Source organism: Gopherus evgoodei, chromosome 17, assembly GCF_007399415.2.
Source record: "Gopherus evgoodei ecotype Sinaloan lineage chromosome 17, rGopEvg1_v1.p, whole genome shotgun sequence".
NCBI classification, from domain to species: Eukaryota; Metazoa; Chordata; order Testudines; family Testudinidae; genus Gopherus; species Gopherus evgoodei.
In genome coordinates this window covers 5,174,130-5,186,071 of record NC_044338.1, presented here as the reverse complement: position 1 = coordinate 5,186,071, position 11,942 = coordinate 5,174,130, and the positions used below count along the sequence as shown (strand labels likewise).

Below are 11,942 nucleotides of genomic sequence, written 5' to 3'. Positions count from 1 at the left end.
CAACTTCAAGCCAGGGGATCCTGCGGCACCTCTAGTTCTAGCACCTATGTTTGCATAGTTAATTAAAAGGAAATAAACTCCAGCCTGTCAACATTCATGTTTATTTTTATATATAAAAGAATGATCAGGGCTATTTTAGTGGTTTAGTTTCAAGTTAATAAAATAGGAAATGTGTAATCACTGGTGGAAAATATGCAGTGTAAACATGTAATAATTAGAATAAACAAGACTGGATACTGGCAGTAGGAGTTTAAGGTGGCTTACAGTAACTATATATTTGTTTAGGAACCAAGCATGTTCATTCCATTCCTAAAAGACCAGTTAGGACCTCTGAGCTTTCCATTTTGAAGCATTTCATTAATATTATTAGTTAATTTTCACAACCTTCCTGTGAGGTCAGTATCACAAACCAAATTTTGCAGATGGGGAAACTGAGACACATTTAGTGATCATGCTCAAGGTCACATAGCAAGTCAGTGGGAGAGCCAGGAACTTACGGGTTCCTTACTTCCAATCCCCTGGCTCTAAACACTAAACAGTGTTGTCTCAAGTTGGATATGTTAATTTAAACACAAGCCAAAATGGTACATGCTGGAAAACTGTAATAATACTTTCTTATTGAGCCACATAACTATTATTTATAAAAAGTTTTGCAGGCCTATGTGTTACAGGAAACATTGGAGTCTTAAATTACTTTCCTCTTTTCAATTTTTTTCCTCTAACATTACAAATATTCCCAAAGTCATCTTTAAAAAATGTAAGACAAACAACGTTAAATTTAAATTACTTCCTTGTACATATGCATCTATCTCACAAAAAGACAACACTTTTGGAAGTTTCAGAAGAAGTCAATGTTCCAACAGACCAAAGAGACTTCATTCTCTTCTCATCATTTGAAGAGGTACCCCAGTATGAAGACTGAGACACATTAGGACATTCTGGGGAAGGCTGTACCTTCTGTGGATAGAAGACTTCCCTCTTGAGGACCATCAAAATGGCACTTTTTATGTGGGCTAAACTTACTTAAAATTCTTTACTCCTTAGTGGTATAAAATTGGGATTAGACAAGTATCTACCTGACCCTCAACTGACATAAAAATATTGCAGTACAGATCTAGTTCTGTTCATCAAAGCTGCTTGCAGTATGTAACCGAGCTGGAGAGGGAGTCTTTGGGTGAGCCATCTGTTAAAATAAGAACCAAGTTAGAATTTAGATTTCAGTAACAATTACATATTTACTAGTGGGTAATTCTTATTCATCGCATCCTAAGTGTAAGTGAACACCTAGTCCAAGAGGATTCCTAACATGTATAACATTTTTAATCCTCAGTTTCTTTCCAGTGTCAGCAGCAGTCTTATTTTTAGCTTATTGTTTTTTGGGTATTTTTGGTGCTCAAAAAGCTGCTACCACCACAATAGTCATAGTCTTTGAGAACCTCTGCATATTCCCACTTATGGGGTGTACTCCTGCAACCACTGAGCCTCAGAGACATCTGGAAAGCAGCACCTTAAATAAGCCCCACCTCACATGAGCCCCAGATGTTTGCAATCAAAGTTATAGAAGTGCCATCCAACCCCTATCACCTCAGCTCCTCCTTCTAAATTTTAAAATCCTCTGAGAAAAGAACTCTAAGGGAGAAGGGAACACGGGGAGATTCTGCAAGGGTGTTCCCCACACATAGGAGGATGCAGAGGCCACGTTGATGAAGAATCCCACCTGCTGTGCATCTATTTTGAGAACTTGATTATGCTTTGAATTAAATTCTAAGATTCAAGTTTGTTTTGTATGCTACAAATAATATTTAGTACTTCTAGCATTCTTTACATTCTCAAAGTATTGAACATACATTAACTAAGTGGTAGGTAGCATGAGGCAGTAGACTGGGTATCAGGAGACCAGACTTCTACTCTTCATGACCTCCTGGCTGATTTTGGTCAAATCACATCACCTTTCTATGGCTGTTTTCTCATCTGTAAAATGGGAATAATGACCCTCCTTTATAAACCACTAAGATCTATGGGGGAAAAGTTTTATTAGAGATAAGTGTCACTATTATGAGTAGTATGTATCAGGGGGTAGCCGTGTTAGTCTGTATCCACAAAAACAACAAGGAGTCCGGTGGCACCTTAAAGACTAACATTTATTTGGGCATAAGCTTTTGTGAGTAAAAAAGGAGTTTTTTTACCCATGAAAGCTTATGCCCAAATAAATCTTTTAGTCTTTAAGGTACCACCGGACTTCTTTTTGTTATGATGAGTAGTAGTAATTATGGGCTCAGCTGCAGGAGGCACCAAAAGCATTCATGTCCCACTGCCAAGCTATATAGCCAGATGACATTTTGGAACAATATCTTATAATGGGCTTTTAAAACTCCAGCCAAACTTTATGCAACAAGAAACTGACAAACACAAAGTCTAACCTGAAATTTGCGCCTCAGTGCCTGTGTCATTATTGGAGTCAATCCTGTGCCAGTTTCCATGTTCTCTTTGTTAGTTAATGGAGTTCCACCAGGACTCCTGAAGAGATCATAAAAATGGTAAGGAGCATTATTCTTAAATTTCTGATTAATGAAAAAACAAAAGAAAACAGAAAGGAAGTTACCTCTGAATATTGACTTTCTTAAGATGTTTTCTAAGGTCTATTTGATTTTTGCTGGGAGTGCTGATAAAAAAAAAACAACAAAATGTTAAAACCAACATTTTTTAAGTACTATCAATGCTGATTATTATGCTGAACATATACCATCTTTTCCCTGTTTGACATCAAATAATGTAGAAAGTTCCTTACATTAGGTGGTTTGTAATGGGAGCTGGTAGGAGCTTGGATTTAGGTCTCAGATTAATGCTTTGTAAATCTGAGACTGTAATTAATGCCCTGTGCTTCTTCATTGGTGATCCTGCCTAAAATTAAAAAAGAAAAATGTTATCAAAAATACATTAAAAGCCCCCACAGAACATACAATCTATTTAATATTTATACCCTGCATGTTTTTAGTGCACTATGGCTCATCAGCTGTTTTGCATCATTAAGATTTAATGTACCATAGACAAAAATAGCCATTTTATAGAAGACTCCTGTGCACACATTGTACAAGGAAAAATATCCATATATGGTTAGAATTCAAAAAGCTACAGGAATGCTGGATGCTATTACCCTAAACTAAAAAGGAATACACCACGCATTGACCCTGGCTCTCTCTGTGGCAAGTCAGCTCTCTGCCTCAAATTCCCCATCTGCAAAGTTAGGAAAACAATATTTACTCAAACATCTTACTGCGGATTTGGAGATAGGATTAATCAGTCGATGAGCCCAAATTCAACTTTGGTGTGAGCCCACTGAAGTTTCTGAATGAACTCTACATAAGAGATGGATTTCATCCAATGTTTGCAGAGCGCACTGAAGGTTTATATAGATCTGCTAACTATGATTAGCTGATCTCTAAAATCTGTCGTAATGTATTCACTGAACTACTTTATTAATTGGATTTATCATCATTACCCCAAAATGTGTTGTCTAGAACTATAAAGGGCAACATAAGCAAAAGAATAGAGTAGCTAAGAATATGAATTAATAAATTATTTAAAATAACATCACACACATGAGATGGAAAAGATCAAAAGGCATAGCATATATTCAGCACTTCAATAGGGAATATTCCTTGAGGCAGGAATAAAAGGTGGTGCTTAAGTTTATTTTTAGGAGAATGTTTGCGAGTTGAACTGTCAAATGCAATTTTTCAGCTAACCAGAGTACAGGCACTAGGCTTGGTTAAAAATGTGGCCTGAAGAATTCAATGCATGGCTCTAAATGAGAACAAGAGAAGTTTTGCAGAAGCCAGGAAAGATCAGGAATATGATTCTGGTCTCTCCAACACAGATTCTCAAAACGTATTTAGGCATCTAACCCACACTCATTTCATTAGATCTACAGCTGTACACCAACTGAGGCTGAACAACAATATAGATTTCTGGATTTAGCAAATGTTAGTTTATTTAGCCATGAGTAGGGCCCTACCAAATTCACAGTCCATTTTGGTCAATTTTATGGTCATCGGATTTAAAAAATCATAAATTTCATGATTTCAGCTATTTAAATCTGAAATTTCAGTGTTGTAATTGTAGGGGTCTTGACCCAAAAAGAAGTGTGTGTGTGGGGGGGGGAGTGGTTGTAAGGTTATTGTAGGGGGGGTTGCGGTACTGCTACCTTTTCTTCTGTGCTGGAGAGTGGTGGCTGCTGGCTGGGAGCCCAGCTCTGAAGGCAGAGCCGCCACCTGTTGCAGCGCAGAAGTAAGAGGGGCATGGTATGGTATTGCCACCCTTACTTCTGCGCTGCTGCTGGCAGAGCACTGCCTTCAGAGCTGGGGGCCTGGCCAACAGCCACTGCTCTCTGGCTGCCTAGCTCTAAAGGCAGCACAAAAGTAAGGGTGGCAATACCACAGCCCCCCTAAAATAATCTTGTGACCCCACTGCAAATCTCTTTTGGGTTAAGACTTCCAATTTGAACACTGGTCTCCCATGGGAAATCTGTATAGTATAGGGTAAAAGCACACAAAAGACTAGATTTCACGGTCTGTAATGTGTTTTTCATGGGCCCTAGCCATTAGTGGCAACCATTTCTGATATGGTCCTGGGAAACCAGGAATTATTTTTGTTAGAACAGAACCTCAAGACACAAATCCTGGGTATAGTGCACAGTCCAACCAAATGGACTACGCACTGAGAGCAATCTTTCCTCACACTCAAGCAAAGGAGTTGCTTCACAGCTACTGCTCCAGACTTGAGGGAAGAAAAGGTTGTGTATCTCCTCAGCAGAACCATTAATCCTGCACTCAGATCCCCAGTGTCCACAGAGCCCCTATGGAGCCGGGCTACCCAGTATATAGGGGTTCTACAACTGCTGCATGAGGCTCCTGCCAATACACAGTGGAAGACATTGGTTTGATAGCAGGCAGGATTTGCCCCAGAACAGCACTATCCAGTTATACATGGCCTTTGGTTTACCTGGTCTCTTTCTGTGTACTTCTGTGTCTTCTTTAGTTTCACATTCAGGAGATCCTTGAGAGTTATTTGTATGGGCCCATCTTTTACGGATGTAGCCTGAAAACAAGGGGAAGTGGGAACGAAGGGTAAAATCAGCAAATTGTGTGGCTCTCATAAGACACATTTCCCTCACTTCATACCAAAATCCGTCAAAGACCAACTGAAGAAATACAATAATTCCATTACTCCCTACCTGAAGTGCTTTTGTGCTGTTGCCCCTTTTGAGTGGTAAAGGTGCAGGTGGTGGTGGTGGTGGAGGTGGGGGGAGAGGAGGTGCTGGAGGTGGAAGAGCAGATGCAGGTTGCAGCACTCCTGCAGAAGGCAGAGATACCGGGTCTGCCAAGCCAATTTGTGCACAGACTGGAACAGCCAGTAGCGGTTTATTACATCTTTGGCAAGGAGAGTTTTCTGAGGAACTAACAACAGTCCCACTCATCTGAGGAGAAAGAGAGAGAAAAAAAAAAGGACAAAATGAAGAACATTACATTAACTGTTCAAAGAATAGGAATGTTTAGGGAATGGAGTTCCATTGATCCAGGATGCCCGGCCCATGATTGTGCCTGCTACTGGAGTGATCATCAAGCTGGCTAACTGCTGCCTCCCAGCCTCAGAGTGGCAGCATTTCAGTGATGCTGTCTGCGCAGGGAACATGAAGTGATTTGCAATGAAAGGCGCTAAAGCAATGGTTCTCAACCCAGCGTGCTTTTCGTTTTTTGAAGAGCTCTGGCAGTCGGCCCCAGGTGGCTGGGGCTCGTGCAGAAGGGCCGTGCACCCCAAGAGGTGGGGATAAAGGTGACAGCCAGAGCACTGCCACCCGGGGTCTCTTTCGCCCCTGCTCAATATCTCACCAGGAGGCAGCCCGGTCTCAGCCCCTCCAAACCCCAGTCCCTCACCTAGTGGGGCAGGGCTCTGGCTGTCAGCCCCAGGGTGGCAGCAGCAGCACAGAAGTAAGGGTGCTAAGTCTGCTGCTATTGTGCCTCAAAGCTGGGCACCCAGCCAGTGCTCTCTGTTCCGCCTGCAGAGCTGGGTGGCAGTATATGTACTTTGGGGGGAGGGGAGGGTAAATGACTACAAATAAGGGGGGCCCAAATCAAATAAGTGTGAGATCCACTGAGCTAAAGAAATGCAAGATATTTTTTATTTACCCAGGCCCTATAATTTCCAAACCTGACTTTATACATTTCTCTAGCAATTCTATTCCATATTAGGGGTGGGATTTTCCAGAGCACTGCTGTGACTTGGGGGCACAAGCTTCATTGTCTAAATTCATTTGATCATCAAAACTTAGAGAGCATTCTCTACTTTTGTGTATATGTAGTGTGTGACCCAATTATATCCTACTAAACATCATCGGGGGAAATAGTTAGGCCATAATAATAATAGCTCCTCTGTCATCAGGGAATGTTATGGGCTGGAGAATTTTTAAAAAGGCAGAAAAGTTCAACCAGTGATTTAGACCCCACTCCTGCAACTTCTTCCATTTCACCAGTTCCCTGAACCTGTGTGTAGCCACCTAAATTTGGAGGCGGCTCTATATAGACATAGTGGTCTCTGCATAGAGCAAGTTACAAGGCTGCAGCTTTCATTTCAACAGCATCTTTTACTATGGAAAGTTACTAACAGCTATTATAGCCAAAGCACAGTGAAGATCTTTTTAGAAATAAATTATTATTTTTTTAAATATTTTACCTACCATTGTCGCATACACCATCTTCAGCCATTGGAAGATGGAGAGATGGAGCAAAACATTACTCTATTTTTTCCAGTTTGTGTACTTTGTGCATTTAACAATGCTTTGCTGTGTGTAGAATCAATTTGGCACACAGAGTCCCACTGCCAGATCAGGGCCTTATTGAACCTGTTTGAGCAGGTCTTTCACACAGTAGTTGGGGAAAGAAAAGATACCTTTGAAGAATAGGAAAGTTAGGTTGTAAAACCACAAACACTGACAGAGAGATTCAGGGACACATGTAGAACCTGAAGACTACTTTTAATACAGTATTTATCAAATTGATTGGATTTCAAGATAATGGTGTCTCTTCAGTAGCATACACATAGCACAAACACTTTTAGTCCCCATCACTGACCACAGATCTTTAAATGCTTAGGCCAGTGTTATTAAACCTTTTTGTGGACCCCTACAAAGTTTTAAATGGAGATGCAAACCCTGTTAGAAATCTTAGGAACAGTCTGTGGACCCCCAGAGTGAAAACCACCAGCTTAGCAAATATGAGAAAAATCACACTGCTAATGAGACTAACATGTGACCGACCTGGATCGCTCCTTGTAGTCTGGAAAATTCAATTTCCAGCTTTTCCACGTGTTGCTTCAGCATGTTCAGTTGCCGCAGGTAGAGTCGTGAAGGAAATATGGTGTCTTTGATGACTTCAAAACTCTAAGCATCACAAAGAAACCAGAGGACTATTTTCAGAGTTAAACACAATGGCTGAAATTTCAAAAGTACCTTAGTGACTTGGGAGCACAAATCACATTGAAAGTCAGTGAAAACTCTTCTGATTGTATTCAGTGGCATTAAACAACATGGATGGGCCATTTCAAATTTGCTGTCATTTTTTTCCTTTCCCATCATTTGGTAAGAGTACACCAGAAAAGCAGACCTGCTACATTCATAAGATCTCATCTTACAATTTGCTAATTTTGAATGTTACAAATGGCTGCAAACTGGTAGACCACGAGGAACCGAAAGATGGACCACATTTCTTTGGAAAGGTGTTGTCCTGCAGATGCTCAGTAAGGTTTCAAATTTTAACTCTGAACTCTATAGTATGTTTTTTGTCCGACCCAAAAGGGGCATGCACTAACATCTCCTAGGCTATTAAGAGTTGTAAACTGGGTCCTATGTCATTGCAAATCCTCCAAATATTGCATTCAAGTCTCCAACTTCACATACAATCTCAATGTCACCTTAATTTTGGGCCTATTCCCCCAGCAGATACCCCCCCACTTGAACCTTAATAATTCCTTCCAAACTTTTCACTAGATATAGATTCTCCAATAACTACAATTGAACTTTCGCCTTTCTTTTGGAGTTAGGTGCAGTACACATGCTCAGAGCACGATGGTAATCTCAGACAGAAATAGAGATTTAAAAAACATACCTGTGCAACACTGTTCTGGCACCACCAGTACAAAGACGATGCTGTCATTGCCAAGGGCCTTACTGCATCCTTTACACTGGGGAGGACTAATGGCCAGACTGAGAAAGTGCTACTTTGGCTGTGGGGGGGATTTGGAGGAAGACCATCCAATAACCTGTGAAAGAAAATTTCAAATTTAACTTTACAAGTCAATAAATCATTTTAGCCATCCAAACATGTAACAGTGGTCAATCAGTTGGTCATTTAGAAGTGACAATATAACAGGTGAGTTTTGAGTAAACATCAGTGCAAGGGAACGGGATGATAGGAAAATTGGTGTTACACTGTAGGGAACATTCGTGCCCTGGCAAAGGAATAAGATCTTCCCAACAGGTTTCTTCAGGCTCCAATTACTGAGATTTTGTGATAACTCTTTTCCAAGCCCCATTTCCTGACACGTTTAAAATTAGATTGGATAGGAAGGACACTGGAAGATGTACAAGAGGGAACAATTCTGCAGCAGTCAGGCCATGACGTAGCTAGGACCCAACAAGTCTCCTCCATCTCCGATTTCTGTGATTCAATGTACTCTTTGGAACTACCAATGGACCTATGAACTGGGTTAATGAGAAAACTAAATGTAACGTGAGCTTACCTTTGAGGGAGAGGATTCAAGCACTGCAGTTTAATGACATCTCCCTTCTTGTTCATTAGAAGTTTTGCTCGGGCCCGCAGCTTCCGCCGGCGTTGCTTATACTTTGCCATTATTTCTAGGGAGCCAAGTTCAAAAGCAGTTCAATCACTCTACAAGATTTTATAATAGGCACCGCATTTCAACAAAGATGTGGAGAAATTGGAGAGGGTCCAGAGAAGAGCAACCAGAATGATTAAAGGTCTAGAGAACTTGACCTATGAAGGAAGGCTCAAAGAATTAGGTTTGTTTAGTCTGGAAAAGAGAAGACTGAGAGGGGACATGATAGTAGTTTTCAGGTATCTAAAAGAGTGTCATAAGGAGGAGGGAGAAAACTTGTTCATCTTAGCCTCTAAGAACAAGAAGCAATGGGCTTAAACTGCAGCAAGGGAGGTTTAGATTGGACATTAGAAAAAAGTTCCTAACTGTCAGGGTGGTTAAACACTGGAATAAATTGCCTAGGAAGGTTATGGAATTTCCATCTCTGGAGATATTTAAGAGTATGTTAGATAAATATCTATCAAGGATGGTCTAGACAGTATTTGGTCCTGCCATGAGGGAGGGGACTGGACTTGATGACTTCTTGAGGTCCCTTCCAGTCCTCGAATCTATGAATAATCCTGCTTTTATTAAAGAGCAGAGCTGCTGCAAGAAGTTGGAAAAGACGAGGGATGCATGTCAATAATCCCACTTCAAGATATTTGAAATTGTCTTGTTTGAACAGAAGTAATGCTTAGAAACATTAATTATTACCTCCTTTAAAGTATTTCTGTGATCACTCGGAGAGAGTTTGTACATGTTAAGACAGCTGATAAAATGATGTTGAAACTGACATTTTAAACTCTCCCATTTTAAACCATCCCATGCCATTGAATTTTTGACAAGGAATATTGGGAAGAGGGGCAAATCATAGATTTGGTAGAGGAAATCATATAATTCTGCCTAAGATGAGGAAATATAATATATCCAGGACCTATGTAAAATGCACCGCTTGCTCCATGGGTGCCAAGAGAGTGACCTCTTTGTCCTCCATGACACAGGCCTGTTTTGAAAGACGTATATTCTCCTTGGCTTGTTCAATCTTCCTCTTCTCTACTGAGAATGCCAACAAGAGGTCCCTAATTGTTCCAGTTCTGGTGATGGTTTTGTAACATGTATATCTCTCTACTGAAAAACAGATTGAAACCTATCAACTCATTATACATAGCCATTCCCACCTGATGGCTGTTTGTTGAACTGCCAATCACTACTGACAGGCATTCCTATTTGAACTGGTGCCCTTAAGGCAAAGCCCACCTCCGTCCAACAAACATGCATGTTAATATTTTTAGTTTAATTGTTTTAAAATAAGAGAATTTAGGCACAGGTTCTCTAACAGGATTACCTGGCTTCTGCTAGCTATGGCAAGTGAATGCCTTTAGTTTGAATTTTTGTAAAGATTCTTAGAGACACAAGGTGGGTGAGGTCATAACTTTTAATGGACAATCTTCTGTATTTGGGACTGACACGTCTACAATTACACTGCACATAAAGGTTATGAGACAGCGGAGTACAGTTTCTTATGATGTTCTAAATGAGCAACTCGGGAGCTATCAAAATATTGCAGCCTATTAGACATGGGGGCGGTCAGGGGACAAGGAGCAGGGTGGGTTGGATGGGTTGGCGGTTCTGAGGGGGGCAGTCAGGGGCAGGAAGTGGGAGGGGGCAGATGGGGGCAAGGGCCGGGCTGTTTGGGGAGGCACAGCCTTCCTTACCCAGGCCTCCATACAGTTTTGGCACCCCGCTGTAGCCCTCAGGCCAAAAAGTTTGCCCACTCCTGGTCTAGTGTATGTATGGGGATCTGCAAAGCATTTTGGGACCCTTTGCTGCAAGAGGTCCCACAATAACATGGCTATTATTACAACTAGTATGACTATTCCTGTGGCAGCCATTCTCCTCTCAGCTTCAAGTTAGAGAAGGATTTTATTGTGGTTAAGATGCCAGACTGGTGCTTACACCGGGTTCAATTTTTCCAGCTGTAAAATGAAAATAAAATCCTTCTTTTCCCCCACCCTTTGTTCAGCTTGCCTAGCTAGAGGTAAGCTCCCTGTCTTACTCTGTACAGTAGAACCTCAAAGCTATGAACACCTGGAGAATGGAGGTTGTTCCTAACTCTGAGCAAAATGTTATGGTGGCTCGTTCAAATGTTTAAAGCTGATCGTTGACTTAATACAGCTTTGAAACGGCAGTATGCAGAAGAAAAAGGCTGCCTTCCCTTTATTTTGTCACTAGTTTACATTTAGCACAGCATGGCCCTGTATTTGCTGCTGCTGCTTTTTTTTGGTGGGGGGGGGGGGTCGCTGCTGCCTGATTGTGTATTTCTGGTTCCAAATGAGGCATGTGGTTGACTGGCCAGATCATAACTGCGGTTCCCTGTGTATGTGCCCAGCACCTAGCACGGGGCCCTGAGACGGTAGATAACAGATCAGTGGGTCCCCAGACTGCACTGCTTCCCCGCGGCAGGATACCTAGCAGGGCACGCGTCACTCTGGGAGCCTCCCAGCGCCCTCAAGCTTTCCCCAACCTCTGGGCTTTGACCCCCTTCGCTACCCACCCTTGTACCTCAGCCGCCCGGGTGGGGGAGGGGTGACCACTCAGCTCGCCCCCTCCTTCACTTACTTACCTGCTCATCGGCCCGGGCAACCTCCCTGCAATTCAAAAATCGCTACACCAACCATCCTAAGCCAATCGCAGCCCCGCTCTCTTCTGCCTCCCACGGAGTCCGACACCCTCCCTGAGCTATCCAAGCTCTGATTGGTTACAGCGAATTCAGGCCCTGCCAAGAGTGTACATGATAAGAAGAGGGAGGGGAGAAGAACCAATGCCAGCATAGCTCTCATCTGCTATAAGCACACCCTGCGCCACACGAAGAAAAGATGCCTCACGGTTGGTTGGAAGGGTTTCACCTTAACCAATCAGTTTGCCAGAGTGTTTGTTTTACAAAAGACCAATCAGATTAAAAAGTGGGAGGGGAGAAGCTAATAACAGAGCAGTGGAGAAGGTAAACGAAAAAGAGGCATAGTTCCCCCGCCCCCTGAAATAGACCAATCAAAAACAGGGGTCACCCTTTTACC

At 42.0% G+C, this 11,942-nt stretch overlaps 1 protein-coding gene across 2 annotated transcripts; it reads right to left on the bottom strand.

The window, feature by feature from the left end:
• Nucleotides 1-135: 135 nt before the first annotated feature.
• On the bottom strand, nt 136-11,610 carry PRR11 (proline rich 11). 2 transcript variants are annotated; one of them, XM_030536319.1, is made up of 10 exons: nt 11,492-11,610; nt 8,794-8,908; nt 8,160-8,313; nt 7,313-7,435; nt 5,234-5,476; nt 5,002-5,097; nt 2,789-2,901; nt 2,603-2,662; nt 2,421-2,517; nt 136-1,183 (listed from the first exon to the last, which is right to left on the bottom strand). In XM_030536319.1, exons 2-10 carry the CDS (start codon nt 8,901-8,903, stop codon nt 1,115-1,117), a joined length of 1,065 nt encoding a protein of 354 aa, XP_030392179.1. In that variant the 5' UTR covers nt 8,904-8,908; nt 11,492-11,610; the 3' UTR covers nt 136-1,114. The 2 variants fall into 2 exon arrangements, with proteins under 2 accessions (XP_030392179.1, XP_030392180.1); XM_030536320.1 differs by lacking the exon at nt 136-1,183 and adding an exon at nt 1,890-1,971.
• Between the last annotated feature and the right edge of the window lie 332 nt (nt 11,611-11,942).